Here is a 24,700-nt window from a genome sequence, read left to right as displayed (position 1 = left end):
TGTGGTGTTTGTGAATTATTTCATCATTCCTGATTTAAAGAAATCAGTTAAATCATTAAAGCAACATCATGCTGACAATAATAGAAAGCCTTTATTTGTCACATATACATTACAGCACAGTGAAATACTTATTTGGAAGTTGGTGTCAGAGCATAGGGTCAGCCATGATACAGCATCTCTGGAGCAGTGAGGGTTGAGGGCCTTGCTTAAGGGCCCAGCTTGGTGGTGATGGGGCTTAAACCCTGATCCTCCAATAAACAAGCCAGTGCTGTAACTGCTTGAGCTACCAAGCATTCAGTGTGACTGATATTCAGTGTGACATTTCAATAACAATATGGAGAAATATTCTGTTCATATTTGCTTCCCCATTGAATACAGTTCCCACAATTTTGATGTAATGGTTTTGATGGTAGTTGCTAGAATTGGGATTTTTGTTCTGTAAAATCCACCAGTGTTATAGTAAAGCACTGTATTATATATGTATTATATTATGTATTACTATATTCCAGCACTTTTGTAACACGGTTTGTCCAAGTAAACTAGTGGACCGGATCTAACTGTAAACAGCACATGAGGATGATGTTTATTTCTTTCATTGCAGTTTCACTGACGTTAGCTTCAGTGTTGATGTATCTTCTTGTTGTTCTTTGCTGCTTCCTGTTTGGGTTGCCACAGCGGACCATCTGATCCACATATTTGATTTTGGCACAGGATTTATGCCGGATGCCCTTCCTGATGTAACCCTCCCATTTTTCTTAATCTGAGCTTGAAACCAGCACTGTGAGTTAACTCCTCAGTGGCAGGGATGGTACAGGCAACTAATGTACAATTAAAGTGCTGATTGATTATTTCAGACTGCATTTCATTGGGCAAACACAAACAAAATACATGCTAGATCTTAAAAAATACTTGTACAATACAAGTTTAGTCTTTAGCCTTGTTACTGAGGAACACAATGGAGCAGTAAAATATTTGTAGCGATTTGTAGTGAACAAAATCATATCATCCCATTCCAAATCCAATGTTGGTTTCCCCTTTTTGCTGCTAGAACTAGCTCCAATCTTCTTTAAAACTTTTCCCCAATATTTTATAATACAGCTGTGATGTGGGGTTCATTCAGCCTTCCAATTCATTATCAACCAATATATTATTCATCATTTAAAAAATCACATGAATAGATTTAATGCACCTTATTGAGAAACCACAATATGCTTAACACAATAAGCCTGACTTTTAGTTCTGACACTGGAGAGTCCTTCCATAAATATATGTTTTAGTTTAGTCAGACTGGACGGATGAGATAGGATGATTGTTTTTTAAAATCTTCAACTAGCCAGTTTGGCTGTGTCTGTGCCCATAATTACCTCAGATTCTTGTTCTTGACTAACAGGAGTCTCAATCTAGTCTCCTGCTGTTATAGCTCATCCACCTCAGGATTCATTGTTTTGTGCATATTGAGACACTTTTCAGCTAACTATGTTTGCAAAGACTGATTATATAAGTCACTGTATGCTTTCTGGCAGCTCAATATAACATGAAATTATTCAGAATCAGACTAATAATTGAGCATTTTCTAGGGACGTAAAAGTTCAGCTTATGTCTTTGTAACATGAACATGATTTATAATACAAATGTGTTGATTAAATAATTCACTGTTACATCACATGAAATCAAATGACATGTTTATTGTTAAAAGTGATCACATAGTGGCCATTCTCTGCTGTACATCGATGGATCCTCTGTACAGATTGTCAAGAGCACCAAATTCCTTGGTGTTCATCTTGGGTAGAACTTTACCTGGTCACTCAACACCAGCTCCATCACCAAGAAAGCCCATCAGTGCCTCTACTTCCTCCGGAGGCTGAGGAAAGCCCGTCCCCTCCCCCCATCTTACCATGTTCTATAGAGGGAGCATGGAGAGCGTCCTGAGAAGCTGCGGTTTGGGAATCGTACCGTCTCGGATCGCAAGACCCTGCAGCAGATAGTGAGGAGAGCTGAAAAGATCATTGGAGTCTCTCTCCCCTCTATCACAGACATTTACACCACACGCTGCATCCGCAAAGCCAACAGTATTGTGGATGACCCCACACACCCCTCACACACTCTTCACTCTCCTGTTGTTTGGAAAGAGGTACTGAAGCATTCAGGCCCTCACAACCAGACTGTGTAACAGTTTCTTTCCTCAAGCCATCAGGCTCCTCAACACCCAGAACTGAAACTGTACCAACTCTCTCACACACACTCACCTGTGTGAACTGACCTGTGTCAACTGTGTGAGATTCAACACATACATCTGTAACATCACTCACACTATAACACGTGTTTACATTTTCAATTGCTGTTACTGCTATTATTGCACACTTCATACTGTCACCTATGTACAGGTATATGTTTACAAACATATATGTTATAAGATAATAACCACTGGTTTTACAGTTCCTTTAGTTTGCACGTTCTATTTTGTTGCACATGTTTTTTCAGCCCTATGTGTCCCGTACTGTCTTTTGTTGTTTTTGTTTTTTTGTATTTTCTGTTTCTGCATTGTCTTGTCTTGCACTGTTTGCATCTAGTTGCACACAATACACTTTATGTAGCTAGGACAAACTTTCTGTCTTTATCTCTGTGTTGTTGTTTCTGTTCTGTAGTTATATGTTGCATGTTGTCTATGTAGCACCAGGGTCCTAGAGTCAGCTATATATGGTTGAAATGACAATAAAGCTTCTTGACTTGACTTGAGGGCGGTTTGGTGGTTAATGCTGTTACCTCACAACAAGAAGGTCATGAGTTCAAATCCTGGGTTTGAACAGGCAGGGGCCTTTCTGTGTGGAGTTTGCATGTTCTCCCTGCCCCTGTGTGGGTTTACTCTGAGTACTCTGGTTTCCTCCCACAGTCCAAAAACATATACATTAGGTTGAGTAGTAATTCTAAATTGTGTGTGGTTGTCTGTCTATATGTGTGGCCCTGTGATGGACTGGTGACCTGTCCAGGGTGTCCCCCTGCCTTTTGCCCAATGTGTGCTGGGATAGGCTCCAGCAGATCCCCGTGACCCTAATTAGGAATAAAGCGGGTATAGACGATGGATGGATGGCCTCGACTTGACTTGACTATAGAAAACACACACACATATCTATGCGTGTATATATGTATTGTCGTGTTTTAACCTCTAAGTTTTGTTCAGGGTCAGTTTTTCTGTTTCACCAAGCGAAAAAAAGTAAGAGAAAAGGTTACAAGTTGTTCATCTTTCACTGAAATGTTCGATATTTGCATTTCTTCTGCTGATCATATACACATTTGCAAAACAAGCTGCACCCGTATTTTGAACACAAATGTTACGTAAAGAGTCGCGCTGCTGCAGGGCCTTCTGATTGGACAAAGAGACTGCCTGTCAAATAAACAGCCAATCATCGACGGTCTTGCGGTTGTGGGTGGTTCATCTTTCACTGGTGTTTACATCTAGGCACAGAGAACTTTGTGATAGTCAACATGTCTGCCTCCATAGTGAGAGCTACTGTGAAGGCGGTTAGCAGGCGAAAGATTTTATCACCAAGAGCCGCTTTGACGCTGGTAAGTGTTTATTCATTATATTTTATATATGGATGTAGCAGAACTCGACGGATAAGACAGCGAGTAAAACCCTACGTGAAGGTAAACACGTTATCGTTAGCTTAGCATTAGCAAGGTTACTCAGCTAGCGATGACCGGCTAACATTCTGGCAGTTTCTTGGGAACGCTAACATCTGATCAATGTTAGAGAATTGTTTCTCTGTCAAATGTAATGCAGTAGAAATATGAATTCATTTTGTAAAGGAATCACTTTATCCAGTTGGTTAGTTTAGATAGATTGTGTAATGTTGACCTTAGCTCCTTGGTGTTAATATGGGTGTTGACAAGAGGAGCCTCCTAAGATCAAACCGTCACTGAGTCTCAGGAGAAAAGACAGGATTATTAAACACAATGCTTCACAAACACACAGCAGTGGATATTAGTATTACACTCATTGTTTAAACGATTTCCTCATGTAAAGCCTTTTAACTTTACACAGTGACATACATACAGTCTTATGGGTTTAGTTTCAGCTGTGTTTAAAGGATGGGTGGAAAGTTTAGGGAAATATAGATAAACAGAGTTAAAAGCTGGATTCTGATTGGTCAGAAGATGTAAATTATTTAAATTTCTTATTAAGGCGCTTGATCTCGTGCGCGGTTGTTCCCATAGTAACAGCTTACACCCAACTTAAGACTCATAATAAATAGATTTAAATAAAGTATAATGTACTTTTGTTTAGGTGGTGATATTTATTTTTGGTTAGGAGACATTTGTTTAACATTTATGGAAAGATCCTAAGCTGTCTCTCAGAGTTGCACGTCATGTGATCGGGAATATAAACCGTTAAAATGTTAGACGTTATTATATAAATATTGTTATTGTTGGCAGATTGCTGTGGCATAAGTGGAATAACACACACCAGAGCAGTGCTGTCATATGAATATAATACGCTTCAGGACGTCGTACCATATCACACCACCCTGGTGTTCATTATTTTCATATAACTGCATGGTCTGAAGTGTATTATTTCTTCTATATAACAGTGTGTGAGAGAATATTTAATGTGGACAGATCGATATGTCCCAGTGAAAGCACTCCAGATTGTTGATCATTTTTTTTAACCAGCATGAAGGCATCGTAAACAAGTCATAAAATATCACAATCTCATTTCACAAAAAAGCCACAGCTCCTGCTTAAACTCTCAGTTTAGATGCAAGAGTTAATCATCATATGTCCAGAACACCGTTGGTTACACAATACCTACTTACTTCTCTGACATAGAGATGATTAAAAAAAAGTGCAAGAAGAAGATAGGGGTGAAAAAGTGTATGTGTGTATTGTAAACAAGAAAAATGGTACAAATATATTGGCTGGAGATTCAATTTTTGGGTTATTGAGCAGTGGATTGTAACTCAGAACTGCTGTTGTCTGAATGGAAAAACCCAAAGAAAATGCTCCCAAAGCTCGAAGTTGTCCTCAACTGCAAGTCCAGTCAATATGATGTAAAGTACCACATCACTCACACGCACACACACACACACTCAGTAACCGGAGCCTCTCCCTGAATACATCCAGCAAAATCCACCGCTCTCTGGCACTTCTCTAACTGAGCTCAACTCACAGACACATTAGTTGCTCATTTTAATTTTTAGCTTAAGTCAGTAGTGGTTGAAAAAGGTAACTCTAGCTCTGACTTCCTGCATCCACTGATATCATTTAGATCATAAGTTGTCTTATCTGGACAGTAAGATCCATTAAATATTTGGAGACAGTTATGAGACATCTGCTGGAAATGTCCAAAACTCAGTTGCATGACACTAGAGTTTAAGGGTTTTTTAATCTGAATATTGTTATTTTTGAGCCCATATGTAATTGGTGGATCAGTAAGAAATCTATATGGTGTCTAGCACTAGTTCTCCTACATCTACTGCATAACAGATGCATTGATTATTTTAATTAAAAATCAATAATGTTTCTCTTCAGACACCTTCGGCTGTAAACAGAATCAAGCTGCTGTTACAGAATAAACCCGAATATGTAAGTAGACTGATTCACTTCATGCCTGACCTGATTATTTATTTATTGTTAGATCATATGTTAAAATAATTCTTTTGACTTGTTTAGATTGGGCTGAAAGTTGGTGTCCGGACCAGAGGATGCAACGGTCTCACGTACACACTCAACTACACCAAGGAGAAGGACAAATCGGACGAGGAGGTGTTACAGGACGGTGCGTGATGAGGAGATGTGCATGTGTTATACAAAAAAACAAAAAAGTGGATGTGTTGCATTTTTACCTTTGTGTTTCATTATATTTGCGTTATTCATTTGGAGAATGTTTTTGCATAAAGTGACTTTAATAAAAAGACAGAAGCATGTCCAGACATGTCGCTGGGGTGTTGAGGGTAAAGGTCAGGCTCTGTAACAGTGAGCACGCTGATAGTGGAGTCATGTCTGGTTTGTAGGAATCAGCAAACCTGCTCACATGCATACAGTGAATATTGATTACCTTTACAATCTTCAATAACCCCAGCACCAGCCCTGTCTTGTGACCAGCAGCTCTGTAACCTGAGTTGCACGTGGTTCACTTGGATATTTGTTCCTTACATTTGATGCTACAAGGATGTACCATAAGTCCAGAAAAAAATGCTAAGGTCATCACAGTCAAATTGTATTATTCAGATACACAACCATACACAGCATGATATGTAGAAAAATGCTTTTTACTGTATGTGTCATAAAAGTAAAAATAAAAATAGTTGCAAAGGGGAAAAATATGTAGAAAATATTAAACATTTAAATGGATATAAATATTGATTAGTGGTATGAACAAAGTGCAAAGTGTCTTCAGGAAATAAAAGCACTTCCCTGACCACAGCAAAAGAGTAGAGTCTGTTGTTCAGAAGGATGAGCTTCCTGGCCTTGCTGTAGATCAGGGGGCAGGTCATGGAGCTCAGTGCTGAGGGTACATTCAGCTGTTTACTCCACCCTCTGTCCTGCTCAGTGCTGTTCCCCATCCAGCTGTGCTGCCTCACACCATGATGCTCTTGTTGGTGCAGGTGTAAAAATATACAAATGTACACTAACACTATGAGGCTGGGTTTGGTAGAACGCCCTGTACAACCTCCAGTCCTTTCATTTAATCAGATCATCACTCTCTGAATGTGTGGGAAAAGTAGGCTCAGTGATTTGAATTTTGAATTTTCAGTAACTTCCGGTGAGTGTTTCTCCATTCTATTGATATACACTATATTGCCAAAAGGGGTTGGGCTTGGCCTCTTAGTTCCAGTGAAAGGAACTCTTAATGCTTCAGCATACCAAGACATTTTGGACAATTTCCTGCTCTCAGCTTTGTGGGAACAGTTTGGGGATGACCCCTTCCTGTTCCAACATGACTGAACCCCAGTGCACAAAGCAAGGTCTGTAAACACATGGATGAGTGAGTTTGGTGTGGAGGAACTTGACTGGCCTGCACAGAGTCCTGACCTCAACCTGATGGAACACTGACTGTGAGCCAGACCAAAACTGCCTTTACATGCACATGAATGTAATACTGTATGAAGTTGTTCCGCCATTTGCAACTATAACAGCTTCAACTCTTCTGAGAAGGCTTTCCACAAGGTTTAGGAGTGTGTTTATGAGAATTTCTGACCATTCTTCTAGAAGCACATATGTGAGGTTAGACACTGATGTTGGATGAGAAAGTCTGGCTCACAGTCTCCGCTCTAATTCATCCTAAAGGTGTTCTATAGGGTTGAGGTCAGGACTCAGTACTTTTGGCAATATAGTGTATTTATCTTCACCAAAGTATTGTATTGGTTCTATCAGTAGAAAACCAATTTTTTGAGTCCCTGAAAGTTTTTAAGCACTGTAACTCCTCACACTGCCCTCATTTCCCCTGTAGCACATGAGTACTCAGTTTACTGCACCTCTATTCATGCTCTAAACATAATTGTATGTTTTTCTTTCCCAGGTGTGAGAATTTTCATTGAGAAGAAGGCCCAGCTGACGTTGTTGGGCACAGAGATGGATTTTGTCGAGACGAAACTCTCCAGCGAGTTTGTGTTTAACAACCCCAACATCAAGGGAACATGTGGCTGTGGGGAGAGCTTTAATATTTAAACAACTGCCAAGTCATGTATACTTTCCAGTGTACATCACACTCCCATTCCCCAGTCAGAGACAAAGAACCACCATGTGGAAATTAAAGACTCCGACATGAGAGAGAGAGAGATGTAGATGCATCGGAGCTCAGCTCCCTGTGCTGCACCCAACTGAACGTCTTCATCACCACTGTTTAATGACTAGAATTTTTGTGTTCTGTTTTATTTAGTATCTAATGTAAAAGATAAATGATGTACAATATGGGTCAGTATTTATTTGACAGAAAATTTGGAATGCATTCATCATTCTCTTTTAGACATTTTTCTTCATGCTGAGTCGTCTGTTTATATGCCAGTATGCTCATATGTCCTCGTTATATAACAGAGCTGTGTGTGTGTGTGTGTGTGTGTGTGTGTGTGCACGCGTGAGAAAGAGAAGGAAGGCTTCCACTCAACATATGCCATGCATTTGTTTGTTTTATAATCCACTCAGCGTATTTCACTGAACACTGATGCTATAAGATAGAACTTATTAAATATCAAGCTCTTTAAAATTGCTTAGAGATGCAGCACAGCATGTGAAACAACCCTGCATCCCTGAGGATGGTGTATATTTATAAGAACCAGACGTGTGAGATATCAGTAACTAGGAAGTGTAAGACTCGGACTCAGGTGTTGAGTATGGATGACTGTATTTAAATAAAAAAGTGTCCTTGATGCTGATCAGTCTGTAAAATCTGTGAGAGAGAAATAGAAAAAAGGAAAAAACCTGTCTTTTAACGCACAATAAAGCTGATATACATAAAAATGCACTGACGCATGGTTTCTTATCTCGCACACATGAAGTCTTTGAAATGGAAAAAATGTGGAGCAGATCTTGAGAAATTGGCTGAAATTGCCAAAATGTATGAATTTTAGATTCAGTTGAGTGATAAACAAATTTAAGAAACACTTATTTGAGGGGTATAAGCCGATGTTCCACTGATTTGCTCACAGGTTGGTAGCAGGGAACCACTATAAATCAGCCTCAACAAAAGTCAGTCTTTAATCTAATTAAAAATGTAGATTTTATAAAGATAATCAGTAGTGATGGGAAAGTGAAGCAGCTAAAATCTGAATACTGAGGAATTTCATCACACCAGAACATTAAGGAAGAAAAGATTTGCAGAAGTAGCTTCTCTTTCAGTATATTAATGTTTTAATATTTCAAAACTTCACTTCTCTAAAGTGCAACTTGTTAGGGTGTTGAGTAAGAGTTACTTAATAATAGAGCACATAAGGAGCGGTCTAACTCATAAAGCCAACAGCTTTGAATACTTTCACATCCTTCACATCATAATGCCTGTAGGTTTGAAATATCACAAAAGTCTCAATACATTTAACAATTAACACTTTCTAACAAAATGTCGGAGTGGGAGAGACACAAATCTGTGTTTAGAACGAAATAGTAATCATTTAGAGGATGCTTTGTGACATTTTGTGAAAAATTTCATGTTTCTGGAGACTTCTGGGACACGTACTGAGACATGATCCTTAACTGAAAGTATAGATATTGTGTTGAAATCATAAGTACATTCAGCCAAAATACACTGATCAGGCATAACATTATGACCACCTGCCTAATATTGTGTTGGTCCCCTTTTGCTGCCAAAACAGCCCTGACCTATCGAACCATGGACTCCACTAGATCCCTGAAGGTGTGCTGTGGTATCTGGCACCAAGATGTTAGCATCAGATCCTTTAAGTCCTGTACGTTGTGAGGTGGGGCCTCCATGGATTGGACTTGTTTGTCCAGAACATCCCACAGATGCTGTATTGGATTAAGATCTGGGGAATTTGGAGGCCAAGTCAACCCCTGAAACTCGTTGTTGCGTATATAACTCAATTCAAAGTTAAGAAGAAAAATTCTTGCAAATGTACTCAAGTAGTAAACGGTTAAATGGTTTTATTTTGAAAAGTACACACATTTTCATACGAAAATGAACTTTTATTACTGATAGAAAACATGATTTTTGCTTCATCTGAAATACACAGTTTCAGCTTGAAATTGCCATACCATCTCCATTGTTTGTTTCAGTATTAATCATTAGCTAAATTTGAACTCTCTAGGCTAATAGTGTGTAGACACCTCACCATTAGACCCATATGTCCTTATTGAACAATCCATTCCAGATTTAATCCCCCTTTTTGCTGTTATAATGAGCTTTACTTTTATGTTGGAGTGTGTCCGTGGGGATTTGTGTTCATTCAGCCACAAAAGCATTACTAACATCAGGTACTGATGTTCAGTAAGTGTTCCAGTTCATGCACCTGGCCATCTACATGATGTAAAAGAAAACGTGATTCATCAGACTTTCTTCCATTGCTCTGTGGTCCAGTTCAAATGGCCATTGTTGCTGCTTTCGGTAGTGCACAGGGGTCAGCATGGGCACCCTGACTGGTCTGCAGCTATGCAGCCCCATACGCAACAAACTGTTATGCACTGTGTATTCTGACATCTTCTATCAGAACCAGCATTAACTTCTTCAGCAATTTGAGCAACAGTAGCTCGTCTGTTGGATCGGATCACACGGACCAGCCTTCACTCCCCACGTGCATCAGTGAGCCTTGGACCACTTTTGATAGATACTGACCACTGCAGACCGGGAACACCCCACAAGAGCTGCAGTTTTGGACACACTCTGATCCAGTCGTCTAGCCATCACAATTCGGCCCTTGTCAAACTCACTCAAATCTTCTAACACATCAACTTTGAGGACAAAATGTTTACTTGCTGCCTAATATATCCCACCCACTAACAGGTGCCATGATGAGGAGATCAACAGTGTTATTCACTTCACCTCTCACTGCTCATAATGTTATGGCTGATCGGTGTAGATTACTGGAATTGATGCTTAGCAAACACCAATTAGCAACCATACTGTGGATAACGTATACACAGTTCATGTCTTCTTAGGAATTAAAGGAAACCCCATTTTATATCAATCTTTAGCATACTCCAGCAGGTTGAAATATTTGTCCTGAGGCAAAGACAAGCACTTTCCTTTAGTTCAACACTGCACTCTGCTGGCTGAGTCTCTCAGTATTCAGATTCACCCAGATAGCTAAAGCGCTAACTGCTAACTGTGTAGCATTATTCTGTAGAAGATGTGCTGGTTATTGTTAATGAAAGATTAGCATTCTTGTCTGGATGAGAGAAGAACAGAACTTTCTGAGCTTTAACGAGTACTTTGAAGTTATAAATAAATGTATAAATTGAGTTTTTTTTTTACTTTAGCATATTTAAATGTAAATTTAATATACTCAAATAAAGTAAATGTAAATGCCATGATTTTTATTATTATTATTATTTAGTAAGAAGAGGACAACTTCCTCAATATAATCTCTGGCTTGCTAAATACATTTCTAAAAATATAAAGCTGTTTTTTTGTTCCAGTGTCTCTTTTCTTTGTTCCCCATACAAGAATATTATATTTTTTACTTAATTAGTCAATAAATGCTAACCAAGAAAGTAAAATGCAACAGAAGAGAGAAATCCGAGCAGAGATTTGCATTTTTTTTATTAATTATTGATGTTTTGTGTTATTCCTACACAAGAAACCATTAACATATCAAATGAAGTGACTCATTAAAACCGAGACACTAAAATTAGGTTTGGGGGAAAACAAACAAACAAAAATTTTTGCCAGTGTACTGATATTAGATGATGTGCCAAGTATACTTAATGTACTTCCTGTTTCCTCGGCGAAGAGGGAAATAATAATAATAATAAAATATTAATAATAATGAAACAATGACGTGGTAAAAGTTAAAAGATGTCAACACAAAAAAGTGTGTGTGTGTGTGTGTACACTGTTTATTGACAAGGTAGGCTAGGCTACCCAATTAACCGGCATTTCAGACTACACAAACGGTGTCGTTAGGCTATATCCTAATTAAGCTGCCAGCTCCCTATAAGAGCACACTCCATTAGAGTAAAAACATCAGCTAATGCACACTACTTAGTGCACTACGCGCTTTAATTGAGACTCAGCCAATGGGCTTCTCCTGTAGCGGCCATATGGGACGCTACGCCGCTCCCCGAGGTGAGTTGCCAAGGCGACGCGGGCACGAGGAGGTAATGCGCGCTAAGCTACCCGGGAAAAACCTCACATCCCACGTCACGCTGTCCAACAAAGTCATGGTTTGGGTTCGGGACAAAGTCAGAGGGTGCGAGATAAGAAAGCCGGAGTGCTGTCAGAGTGAAGATGTCCACTTTAAGTGATTCTGGTTTTGAAGAGGACCTCCACAGTCCTTCTCCATCTCCTCTTCACTCCACTCGGACCTGGTCAGCACCCACATGCGACAGACTGACAGCTGACTGCCTTCACAGTGACTACGACGAGAGCTGCTTCATCATTCAGAGAAACAACCAGGAGGGCTTCCTTGCTCTGGACTGTTTGGCTCGTCAACCACAGGTAACAGCTGTACACAACAAAATAGCCAATGTCGTACCTTTCAGATCCAGGGTCCAGATATTTTCCATTTTCCAGGTCAGTGATGTTGATTACAGTGATGACAAAAAGTATTGCTAGAAGCGGATCAATATTGATTAGACACAAATTAATAAGTAAAGTGGAATAAACACTTCTTGGGACATGCTGGACATTACTGGAAGTTTATCAGGGATGCAAACTTTAAATCTGCTTTATATCAGGACTCATCACACCACATGCCGTGGTTCAATTTTATTTCTATACCACTTTTAACAATGGACATTGTCATAATTCAGGATATACATTTTACATTTAAATTTATCCCCAATGAGATGATATGAAGAAGAAACCAAGAGACTCCCAACTCCTAAAAACATGGCTGTAGGAAATAAATTGCTGCTTGTTAACGTGTGTGTGTGTGCATTATCAGTCTTCTATCATAGATCACCACAGAATAATTTTCAGATGGTTCTCCACCACGTGATAAGTGTCAGAGTAATCAGGCTACTCTGAAAGGCTTTTTTAAATAAATAAATAAACAAACAAATAAATAAATATTATTTATTTATTTATTTATTTATTTATTTATTTATTTATTTATTTTTGTGATTGTTGCAGCCAAAAATTCTCCACCACGTGATAAGTGTCAGACTAATGAAGCCACTCTGAAATAAGTTTTTAATAAACAAACAAACAAACAAACAAACATTATTTATTTATTTGTTTGTTTGTTTGTTTGTTTGTTTTCTTATTTATTTATTGTGATTGTTGTGGCTAATTTAAAATTTTTTTTTTAACTAATTGAATTGACCCAGGATTCTTTTTTAAGCTCCTACCAGGGAAGACACATATGTAATGACTTTCTGTGATTGCTGTCCTCATGTTCAACACATGCTTTGGCTGAATAAAAATTGTGAAGCTGTCACACAATGTACCTCGACCTAAATCTACAGAAAATCGTAATCTCCTCTGGATAACACTGTGATTTTGTGTTAATTTCTCTGATCCATCTAAATCCTGGATGGATCAGATATGTTCCATATTGTATCAGATCAGATCTGGTGATATCTGGAATCTCAGATAATAAACTCATCTCACTTGTTGCTGTCCTATGGGCTTGTGGCAAAGAATCTGTTAAACTGTAGCTGGAAGAAATAGTAACGCTTTTACATTTGGGAAACATACATTTGGATAAAATGTTTAGTAGTTTTGATTTCGAACCATGTTGATCGTCCTGGTTGAAGATTCTTCATAAAGTGAGGAGAGAAGATGCCGAGAGTATGTGAAGGTTCATCAGGAATACTATTACTAATACTCTCATTATTCAGAGAACAGTCACTGCTCTCACATCCAAGCCTAAGACAGTAAACACACAGGAATCATGAAGGAAAGAGAGCCTTGTTTTGTTGAATCTCACACCGCAGCTCTATCCCATGATGCTTCAGTTTAAATTCCCATTTCCAAAAATAAAAGTTCTGCTAATGTTTTCACAGATAACCGCCGAGGCACGCTGTAAACTAGTGAGCTGGCTCCTAGCTGTTTACAAACACTTCAAGCTGTCCTTCGAATCCTGCTGCTTGGCCGTCAACATCATGGACCGCTTTTTGGTCACAACATCGGTGGCAGCAGATTGTTTCCAGTTACTCGGCGTGACGTCTTTACTGATCGCCACCAAACACGTAAGTTTTAATTTTATTAATCTCTCACAGCTTCTAACATTTAGCTGTCAGGGTCACTTAATAAATAAATAATATAGGCTAATATGGTAAGAGACTGATGTCGTTGATTATTTTCCCATAACTGCACAACCCATCATGCTTATTACAGTAGATTGATGGGCTGCTTTAGAAACTCCAATAGAAGCACCAAAATATTTGCCTGATTATTTTCTAGGCCACCCAGAGATTTACCCAGCAGCCCCCATGCAAGTGGACTGAGATACACACCATCTGCCACAAGGCTGTGCTGTCTCTCTTCTATCAGAAAGCTGAAACAGTGTAAATGCCTGGACACTTTATTAGGATCACTATACTAATACTAATACTCTGCTCTTGAAACAGCCCAAATTTTCCATGGCATGTTTTCCACGAGATGTTGGAAATTGTCCTTTGAAATATTGTCCAAAAATCCCCAAACCTTTCTACTAGATTCAGATCCAGTGACTGGGCAGGTCACTGAAGAGCCCTGAGCCCATTGTCCCGTTCGAGAAACCAGTTTGTGTCGACTTTTTCTTTGTGTCATGGTGCATTATCACACTGGAAGGAGCCATTAGAAGAGGGTAGATTGTGGTCATGAAGTGATGCATATGATCAGCAACAATACTCAAATACACTGTGGCATTCAAGCAATGATTGATTGGTATTCTGTCCAAAGTTAGCTGAAAAATCACTTCCCACACCATTACATCACCTTCACCAGTCTTGGTGAGTCTCACTTCTCTGGCAGAACTGAAACCCGTCATGGTTTCCTGCTGTTGTAGCTCATCTGCCTCAGGCTTTGACATGTTGTGCATCCTGAGATGCTTTTCTGCTCACCACTGTTGTACAGAGTGCTTATCTGAGTGCTTGAAACTTGACCTTTCTCATCTCATCTGCAGAACTGCTGCTCACTGGATGTTTTTTACTTTATTGCACAATTCTGAAAACACTCTAGACACTTGCATGGGAAAATCCCAGGAGACTAGCAGTTATGGAAATACTGCAACCTGCTACATTCTGGTATAGAAAATCATGACACGGTCAAAATCACAGAGATTCTTTTCCCTCATTCTGCTGGTTGATGTAAACATTACCTGAAGCTGCTAGCCCATATCTGTATGATTTTATATGTTAGCTTATTAGATAATTGCATGAATGAGTAGGTGTGCCTAATAAAGGGCACATCAATCAGTGTACAAGCAGTTAACTGTCTCCTGTGAATGAAGCAAAACATATGAAGTTAAAAGGAATTTTCTTATTTTTAATGATTTGATTAGAAAGAAATACAACAGCACATGATTACTGTGTTGATGTGTGTGTTGTTATGACTCTCTCAGGTTGAAGTTTGCTCCCCACGCATTAAGCAGCTGCTCTCACTTTGCTGTGACGCTTTCTCCAGAGAGCAGCTCTGCAATCTTGAGTGCCTCATTCTCCTCAGACTCAACTTCCGCTTGGCTGCACCGACTCTCGCTTTCTTTCTCGACTACTTCATCAGCCGTGAGTTATCCAGATACACGCCCGGAGCGGAGGAAACAATCCTCGACGGAGAAAACAAGCCCCGGTGCTGGAAAGCCAGTGAAGAGCAGCTCTTCAGCATAAAGAGGTATAAATGTTTAGCGGGTAAAGTGTGTGAGCTGAGTCTGGCAGACTACGCTTTTAACAAATACCAACCGTCTGTGATCGTACAAAGTGCCATAAACCTGGCAAAGGACCTGTTAAGGAGACAGTCTTCAGTGGAACACACCAGCTCTTCAGAGATGTTAGACTTTCTCTGTGTCAGAGATGAAAAATCACATGGTTCGGACCATTGTGCTTTAACCCAGCAATGCACACAACAGCTACAGCTATTAGTGTCTCTCAATCAAGAGTCAGTTCAGGACTTAATAACACTCTGAACCAGCACTGTCACGTCTTCTCCAGGACTTTTGTATTTACTTTTCTTTAAATATGAAGGATGAATATGTTATTAAAATGTTATTATATTTTGTGTTGATAGATATATTGATTCATGATATTTTTTATTTGATATGATTATGCACATTCATCTGGGTTGTCTGTGGTTTAGACTGTTCAAATAACACAAGTAATATCTTAATTATTCTGTATAGACCCTATTACTGCTAAAAAAAAAGCAGTTTCTGAATAAGAAACAATGCACGATAGACACTGAATGAATTAAACAGGCCAAGATCAGGTCTTCAGCTTCGCTAAATATAAGTGTATGTAGTAGACAAAACCCTTCAGCTTTATTGACTAAGACAAATAATAATGCAAAGAACAGCAAGCAAACATAAAAACAGTTCATTAATGCTCAATAAGCTCAAGTATATCTTATTAGGTGATTATAAACGAAACAAGACCTGTGATGAATCAAAAATAGTACATTTGTAAAAGAATCTTGACTCATCTTATACTGATGTATTAATCATGTTACAAACACTTGTGTAGTTTACAGCTTGTGGTGAAACTGTAGGATGGTCCATCCATCTATTTTCTGTAGTGCTTGTCCTACACAGGGTCACAGGGAACCCAGAGTCTAGCTCATGCAGTCAGGGCACAAGGTACAGGATCCCTGAACAAGGTGCCAGTAAATCACAGGGCACTATCACACTCAAACACTACATTTAGATTTATGGCATTTGACGCCCTTATCCAGAGCAACTTACCTTATTTTTATACAAAAAAGCAATTGAGGGTCGAGGGCCTAGCTTGAGGGGGGGACTTCCCCCACTACAGACAATTTAGGTAACACGATTATGGATTGAGGGGGGGAAACTAGAGTACCACGAGGAAACCCCTAAAGCATGAGAATGCAAACTCTGCACACACACACAGCTTTATACATAAGCACTTTATTATACACATGATAATGTTTTTAAGCTGTGTATTACAGGATTATTCTGTGCTATAAATAGTAACAATGATGATGAATTCCCAGCTCTTAGATCCATAGGGAGAAAAACACAAGCAAAAGTATAAATCACTCATCCCTAAGGATTGGTTTAATACATTTGTGTTAAAGAGTCCAAAAATTGTCTGAGGCAGAACTAATCGAAGCGTATAATGAAGAGGATAATGGTTAACGGCTTTTACCTAAGGGACCTACAGTTAGTGGTTCAATAAACCTGGGATTTGAACTCATACCATTCGGGTCAAGCAGTGTATCTATGCAGCACAGATTGCTTTATTTGGGCGACGGAGTAGCCGTCCGGTTCAGAAATTCAGGAAATTCAAGCAGAATGACTTCACACACGTCTGCTATACGGAATCTCGAATTTGGAAAACAGCGTGTGGGAATTAAGAGCATGACGCAAAAGACAGTCTCCTAGCAAATCAAGTAGCAACAAATAGACAATAAAATCAAATTTACGGATTTTTCCAGCCCTTCACGGAGCATGCAAACAGATGGTGTTTTATGTTGCCTTTAATTCCTCTGTGAAATTGTACTAAAAGCAGATGTCTGATGAACTCATGACAGCTGGGACAGGGTGGGCGGAGGAGGTACGCCTCTGTCCCCAGCTGTCAATCATGCGGAAGCCTGTGGAAACAGGAAGGTGCTCTGGGTGGAGAGAAAACTATGTGAAATATTCCGTTTATTTGGTAGATAATTCATCATTGCTGTGCATTTGCTGATTGCCGTTCCTCTGAAAATGTTTTCCATGCACATGGATGTCAGAGCTATTTTTCTTCTCTCTTTAAAAGACTCTGAGAACGTAGACTTCCACTTAGCTAGGAGATTAAAACCAGACTAAACTATCTTATTGTCAAATTGGGTGGTTTTTAGCAGTTTGTGTAATCACTTTAGAAAATGATAGGCAGGAAATGATTACAAATTGTATTTCCATTGGTGCGTTGTGACCTTAGGATGAGATAGACGTTAGTGATGGGGTGCGATCAGAACCTTATAATGCAAAGGTCACAATATGATGAGTGTCATTTACTTTTTCAGTGTTATTTGGCGAAATAGATCATCCTAGTGCAGAGTTTTAGATCAGCCGGCAGGGTTACAGATATTTTTGCTTAAATAAACAAAATGTTCAATATAATGTGGTGTGTTTCTTTTATTTCCCATTTCATTCTCAATGATCTGGCCACCAGAAGTTAGATGCATCAACATGGATTTGACATGGATAAAGTTATTGTAATTATTACTGATATACATTATATGGCCAAATGTTTATGGACACTTGAACATAACACTTATATAAACATCCAAATCCAGATTTATTCCCCCCTTTTTTGTTGTTATGATAACCAACACTCTTCTAGGAAGGATTTGTATTACAAGCTACAAGAGCCTTAGTGAGATCAGTCACTGATGTTAGATGAATAGGTCTGGGGTTCAATCAGTGTTCCAGTTTATCCCAAAGGTGTTCAAGAGGTCAAGAGATTTGTTAGACATTTGTACACATACAGACTGCATAGGAATTTTTCTACAAAGCTCTTTGAATCAGCAGGAAGAAAACGAGAGATGAAAGGATAAACAGGTTAATATTAATGCTATATTAAAGAGAGCTGGAAGGATATGCACACAATAAACACTATAAATGACACACTATAAAATTAGAAATGTAAGAAAATACATTAAGATGTAAACTATGGGTGCTATTATTCATATTCTTTCATTCCAATTGAGGTAAAGAGTATCTGTAAGACACAAACATGCATATACATATACACTGCTTATGAAGCAGCGAGTAAATAAATGTAGCATATGACAGAGATGAAGACTTCACAGATGAGGTAGACATTCTTTCCTTACATCATGTCTTTTGGCATCAGTGTAACTGTGGCTGGAAAGAAACTGTTAAGAATAGGTGCTTAGTCAGTGGTGATGCTGTCCGGTCTGCAGCGAGAAAGCTGAGGATTTTCTGTGCTTTTCTCTTGCAGCATTGTGTGTAAAGAGTGGGATTGAGACCACTCAAGCTCTTCCATTCCAAACTTCTCAAACTTTGCTTTTTGTGTCCCTGTGCTTTGCTTTGTGCACAGGGACACTGTCATGCTGGAACAGGTTTGAGCCTCTTAGTTCCAGTGAAGTGAAATTTGAATTTTGCAGAATACAAAGACATTCTGTACAACCATCTGCTTCCAACTTTGTGGTAAAAGTTTTGGGAAGAACCACACATGGGTGTGGGGGTATTGTGTATCGTCTGATGCTGGTAACTTCCTGGTGATTAATAATAACTACTACTGATCCAGTTACAGTGAAAGCCATACATGACAGTTCTGTTGTGCAATCGCTCAATTTTTTCTCTGAAATCTAACTCGGGTAAGCTTTCTCTGCAACTGTATCAAGTATTCCTGTTATTATATCAGTGACAGTATCATAAGAAAACTCTTAATAATAAGAGCGCTAACTAAGAGCACTTTTAACAATAGATGTTGTCTCAAAGCAGCTTTACATAAATACAGAAATTCAGTTTAGTGTATTGTAAAAATAGAATGCAGAATATAGTAAAAATGACAAAGTTTAATATTTAAACATATACTGATCACTAATGAGCAAGCCTGAAGCAAAAGTGCTGAGGAAAACCCCCCTGAGATGATATGAGGAAAAAACCTTGAGAACTTCATCTGAGTGACACTGAAGAGTGAGATTATAAATAATGATCTTTCTACAGCTGTATATAGTCAAGTGGAAGCTTTCAAGCATTATATATATATATGTAAATATGAGCATCAGTGTGATTTCTGAATTTATTATAGATTTAAAATGAATTTCTTTGTGCCAAAGCCATCAGATGTTCAACACCACCCCTTTCTATCAGATAGAAATTTCTATCAGCTCAATTGGAAAGATTCTTATCAAGCTATCAGTCTCATTTCTGATGGATTATTTGGTTGTTTGTATATGTACTGGCTGACTGGAAAACATCCACTGAGCAAGGTCTTGTGGTTTTGAGAGAGACCACACTAGAGTAAACTGACATTACGGCTATGATACCTTTCTTTAAATAGTCAGTCTTTACAGCCGTGGTGAGCTTTAAAGCAACGCAAGAATGGATGATATGTTAAATAATAATATAAATATATATATACAGCCCTGGAAAAAAATAAGAGACCACTGCAAAATAATGAGTTTCTTATGTTTTTTTCTTACAGGTGCATGTATTGGTGAGATGAACAGTTTTGTTTCATTTTTTGTGAACTGCTGACAATATTTCTCCTAAATTCAAAATATAACTATTGTTATTTAGAGTGTATATTTAAAGGAAATGACATCACATCAGAATAACCCGAGATCATGCAGTATTTGCAGGGCTTTAATAACTCAAATAAAAAAAACGCAAATCATTTGTGAACAAATTGTGTTAATGCTTTGGCTCAATAACATTAAGAAATCAGTATTTGGTGGAATAACCCCGATTTGCATGTGTTTTGGCTCCATGCTCTCCACCACTTTTTCACATTGCTGTTGGGGAACTTTATGCCACTCTTTTTGTGACCAACCATCTTCCTCTTGATGACATTCCAGAGGTTTTCAATAGGGTTCAAACCTGGAGATTGGGCAGTGGTCTCTTTTTTTTTTTTCCAGAGCTTTATATATAGAAATCATGAGCTGCTTATTTAACTTTAAGTGGTCTATTTTATTATGAAGATGATGAATGCTTTGCTCAACACGAGTAGTTTCACTGTAGACAGATCTGATCTGTTTTAGCTGGTCCGTTCGTCTTTTCCACCAAACCTTTACCTTCACAAAGCCCTCCTTTCAGGACAGTTACGTTAGGCGGCGCCACGTGCGCACGCTGTTAACCACCCGCTAAAAAATTCAAAGAGTATACGCTCCTGTTCCTCCTCTTCCTATTGGCTGAGATACCTGGGGGCGGGGCTTGTGTTTAATTATTCACGTGGAAGGAAGAGAGATTCAGTTGTTTCACAGGGACTGCAGTGTGAACGCACTGACTTATATAACGATAGTACTTTTATTCTCACTTTCTTTTCCGCAAATCTCGCGTGGACTCGTTTTTATTGTAGTTTGAAAGAAAATAGATCTGTAATAGACCTCCTCTTTTGTTCCGGACACTTTTATTCATCCGGATCTTTATGCAGGTGGGATTGTTGTGAACTGGATCCAGTTTATTTCAGCAGGATTCACACCAAAGCAACAAGGACCAGTATACTGGTGATAAACTGGACTAGATCTGGGGTTAGTTTATACAGTTAACCGGCATCTGTCTGAAGAACATGTTGGATTTTCTGCCTTTATTCTCCTGTAGTATGAGAGTTTTTCACATCCTGGGAAACCTGTAGACTGGTGAAGCTTTGCTCAGACTCACAGCAGAAGAAAGCTGTAGAAAGGTTTATTTTAGGTTGTTTTAGTGTGAATTGTCACAATGACTGATCACAGATACTCCAGTTTGGATGAAACGTCACTTCAGACACTGGTGAGTTCATTTTAAAGCTGAGATTTATTCATAGGGTTTGTGAGTTTATGTTATTGATAATAGAGGACCACCTGAGGAATAAGACCCTGTTTAAGTCAAACTGACAAGGTGGGCTCAATGTACTGCTTTTATATAACTAGTTAATATTGTACTCTATCTTGTGTAGTGAATATAATATAATAATTCAATAGTATTTTCTTGTCACAGTGCTCATTAGAGGGTTTCTAACTTGAATTATTGTTTGTTTATATTGTATACAGGACGTACGTCATACAAAATAAACAACTTATGTAACTTTAAAGACAGGAGAACTCTCTAAAGAACAACAAAAAACATCCAAATCTACATTTTACAGATTTATAAAGTAAAGCAATTCAAAAAACTGGACTTTGGCCAAGCTCACACCTGCACACACACACACACACACACACACACATACAGAGGTCTGACTCACACCATTTCAACTGGACAGAAAAGTATTACTCACTTCCTTTACATGAAGTTATTATACAAGCACTGGATTTGGATTTGGATTCATTATTAAATCAAACTGAAATAAAATAACAATAAAAATCTTTATCTTTATAATGGTGAATACTATCCCAGCTGTTTTTTTTAAATATCCAAATAACTTTCTCATTGAGTCCTGGGCAAATCATTAAAAATCACAAAGGTTATTTTGTATGACTCCAAGCCAGTGTTTTTCCTCAAGGGGAAGTTTTATGCAGTACTTTTATAATGCGTCATTTTCAGCCAGGCTCATTTAGTGTCTGTTAAAACGTTAATTTTTTCCTGGACATGGGAACATTCAGGGCGTGTGCTGGACAGGAAACAGCCACTTGGATCACAGATGTGGTTCTGCTACTACATGAGTGCGTTCAGGCATGAGTCTGGAGATGAGAGCTGATACGGGTATCTCGATTTCTGACAAAAAAAAAAAAAAAAAGAACAACCGGTGAAGTTCCCATCATATGAGGGCATCTGTGTGATCAAAAAGGCTTTTACGTCAAGATTTCTCATGATATTGTGCAGGCAGCAATACAGGCGTCATGCAAGATATACTGTATGTAGACTCATATCATCATAACTGATTAAATAAAACCAAATTCACAAATATTTATAAGAAAAATTGGCACAAAATGATTACATCTCATCCAGGATGTATTCCCATCTCACACCCAGTATTCCCAGGACACTGTATTCCCCTTATCCACTGCCACCGTGATTGGGATCATGCAGTTCATGCAGCAGATAAAAAAACAAAACAAAGCAAAAAGAAAGCAGATATTTCAGTGGAAGGTGGTAGACAGGTTATGAGTAGCTTGGGCATGTCCCTGTGTGTTAATGTTTTTACAGGCCTGTGTGTGGAACGTCCTTTTTAGCTACACTGATATCCTCTCTCTCTTTCTACCTGAGACACACTCGTACCTGACCACAGGTGTGTTATTGATTCAGCTGAGGTGGTTAGTGTTGAGACTCATATGGGGTTGTGTTCTGCTTTTGTGTTTGCCCATGACTCTGTGTGTGTGTGCGCGTGCGCCAGTAAATAATTATACAGTGTTTTATCAGCTACAATCTTTAACTTCGGCTTTATTATAAGAGGCGTGTTTTGACCACATCAGCACAAAATGTTTGTATTATTAAAGCAAACACGAGGCAGACCGATACACAGTCCCTCCAGGATATGGTGAAAGATTTTTCAGCCAAAAATGCTTGATTATTTACTTATTTAGGCTTTTTAAAAAAAAATGTGATGCAGCTTGGATTTTCGAATTTATTTTGTTTTGCAAGCACAGGATTCTCTTAAACGCCTGCCAGGGCAGACATATGTAATGATTTTATATGACTGCTCATGTTCCACGTGTGTGAATCAAAGTTTTGTCAGAATGGTCGTGTGATGATGACATCACACGACCCGTCTCCACCCAGTTCCGTGGAAAATTTGCTCTAATTTTGCAAAACTGTAGCCTCCAGCAAATATCAGAGTTTCCTTGATTCTTCAAAGGCAAAGCTATGAAATGAAATTGTGAGGGATTGAATACATGTCCAGTCACATGAGACCGGATAACCAATCAGAGCAAAGAGAATTTACTAACCCAATGGCCACGGGTACTCTTAGTACTCTAAAGCGAAGGTCTGAGGGCAGCATCTGAAACTTTATTATTCTAAACTTTTAATTAAATCTCATCATTATCTCAGAAGTCTATTTGATAAGGTGTTATTTTCTTTACATATTGGCTCCACTAGTAATATTTTCCGAAAGTTTCCCGTGCACAGTGAAACGTGAGGATAGAAAACGGAACATTGGACGTGTCACTGAGCGTCCGATCCACGATGTCTTCATTTCTGCTGGTTTTGGTTTGTTTTGCCGACATGATCAGGTGTATATTTATACAGCAAAGCAGCCAAACATGAAATTAAAGCACAGTACAGAAAACAGCAGTGTAGAGGATTCCACCTTCACAGAAACTTAAATGAAATCAAGCAAACAGCAATATTTGAGGAGCATACTCATTTTTCTTAAATAAAACAGATTTTTCGCACCTTCGAGACGTCGGGTGACGTCCACACAACACGCATTCAGCCAAAAACAATCTTCTATTCACGTGTGTTGAACATGAGTACAGCTCCATATACTCCATAGTCATGTGTCTTCATTGGGAGGAGTTTAAGAGAAGAATTCTATGCTGGAAATTTCACAGATTCAGTTAGATTCCTCAAACAAAGAACAGAAATTTAGAAAAATGCATTTTAGCCACAACGATCGCAAAATAAAAGTGGCTCAAGTGGTTAAGACTCTGGGTTGTTGATCAGAAGATCAGGGTTCAAATCCCGTCACTGTTGGGCCCCTGAGCCAGGCCCTTAACCCTCTCTGCTCCAGAGACACTGTATCATAAGCTACGTCTACACTAATCTGGATAAATTTGACAACGGCCTTTTTGTCTAAAAATGCTCAGTGTCCACATTATCGTTTTCAGTCGTTTCCCAAAAGTTCATCCACACTGAAACGTCTGTAAACTCATGAGTAAAAGTAAGACGCTTTGACCTGCGTCATTTCTGCCTGATGTTTATTTACTTTCCGGCTCTTTGAAACCTCGTGGCAATACATCGAGGAAAAGCACCGAGTTTTTTAAATGGACCGACAGTCAGGTGGAGTTGTTGCTGTGAGTAACACAGGAGTATAAAGTTGCAAAAAGATCGAGGATGTAGATGGAATTGGTCACATGACTAAAAATGTGTCCTCATTTTCGAAAGCCATCGTTCTCAGTCTGCATTGTGACATGAAAACGCTGTTTTCAATTTATGTGCCTTAGAGAGCGTTTTCAAAAAGATACATTTTTGTTGGCCAAAAAACGCAGTCTCTGTGTGAACGGAAGGCCAAAACAGATAGAAACATGCGTTTTTAAATGAAAACTTATTAGTGTGGACAGCTGCCCCTGCACTCTGACCCCAACTTCCTCTGCTGGGATATACAAAGAAAACAATTCCACTGT

The 24,700-nt window shown here is 38.8% G+C and overlaps 3 protein-coding genes across 9 annotated transcripts in view; all 3 read left to right on the top strand.

Moving 5' to 3' along the window:
- Positions 1-3,429: 3,429 nt before the first annotated feature.
- Positions 3,430-8,454, top strand: isca1 (iron-sulfur cluster assembly 1). Its single transcript, XM_058375728.1, has 4 exons — positions 3,430-3,564; positions 5,530-5,583; positions 5,671-5,776; positions 7,520-8,454. Exons 1-4 carry the CDS (start codon positions 3,484-3,486, stop codon positions 7,666-7,668), a joined length of 390 nt encoding a protein of 129 aa, XP_058231711.1. The 5' UTR covers positions 3,430-3,483; the 3' UTR covers positions 7,669-8,454.
- Positions 8,455-11,757: 3,303 nt separating this feature from the next.
- Positions 11,758-17,840, top strand: LOC131343140 (cyclin-O protein B). The gene is made up of 3 exons (XM_058374577.1): positions 11,758-12,106; positions 13,618-13,803; positions 15,159-17,840. Exons 1-3 carry the CDS (start codon positions 11,897-11,899, stop codon positions 15,714-15,716), a joined length of 954 nt encoding a protein of 317 aa, XP_058230560.1. The 5' UTR covers positions 11,758-11,896; the 3' UTR covers positions 15,717-17,840.
- A 2,845-nt stretch (positions 17,841-20,685) lies between these two features.
- Positions 20,686-24,700, top strand: part of smtnb (smoothelin b) — a 54,451-nt gene continuing 50,436 nt past the window's right edge. For all 7 annotated transcript variants that reach the window (XM_058374623.1, XM_058374618.1, XM_058374620.1 and 4 more), the window contains exon 1: positions 20,686-21,206. In XM_058374623.1, the coding sequence (XP_058230606.1) occupies positions 21,156-21,206 (51 nt within the window). In that variant the 5' untranslated portion in view covers positions 20,686-21,155. The remainder of the gene's footprint in view (positions 21,207-24,700) is intronic.

This window comes from Hemibagrus wyckioides, linkage group LG22, assembly GCF_019097595.1.
Source record: "Hemibagrus wyckioides isolate EC202008001 linkage group LG22, SWU_Hwy_1.0, whole genome shotgun sequence".
Classification (NCBI taxonomy): Eukaryota; Metazoa; Chordata; class Actinopteri; order Siluriformes; family Bagridae; genus Hemibagrus; species Hemibagrus wyckioides.
This window is presented reverse-complemented; position numbering and strand designations above follow the sequence as displayed.

Excerpts from the sequence above, each read along its gene's own strand:
- isca1 (XM_058375728.1), top strand. The coding sequence starts at position 3,484 with ATGTCTGCCTCCATAGTGAGAGCTACTGTGAAGGCGGTTAGCAGGCGA. Across the intron at positions 3,565-5,529 it reads CAAGAGCCGCTTTGACGCTG|ACACCTTCGGCTGTAAACAG; the intron begins GTAAGTGTTTAT and ends GTTTCTCTTCAG. Across the intron at positions 5,584-5,670 it reads TACAGAATAAACCCGAATAT|ATTGGGCTGAAAGTTGGTGT; the intron begins GTAAGTAGACTG and ends TGACTTGTTTAG.
- LOC131343140 (XM_058374577.1), top strand. The coding sequence starts at position 11,897 with ATGTCCACTTTAAGTGATTCTGGTTTTGAAGAGGACCTCCACAGTCCT. Across the intron at positions 12,107-13,617 it reads GTTTGGCTCGTCAACCACAG|ATAACCGCCGAGGCACGCTG; the intron begins GTAACAGCTGTA and ends ATGTTTTCACAG. Across the intron at positions 13,804-15,158 it reads TACTGATCGCCACCAAACAC|GTTGAAGTTTGCTCCCCACG; the intron begins GTAAGTTTTAAT and ends TGACTCTCTCAG.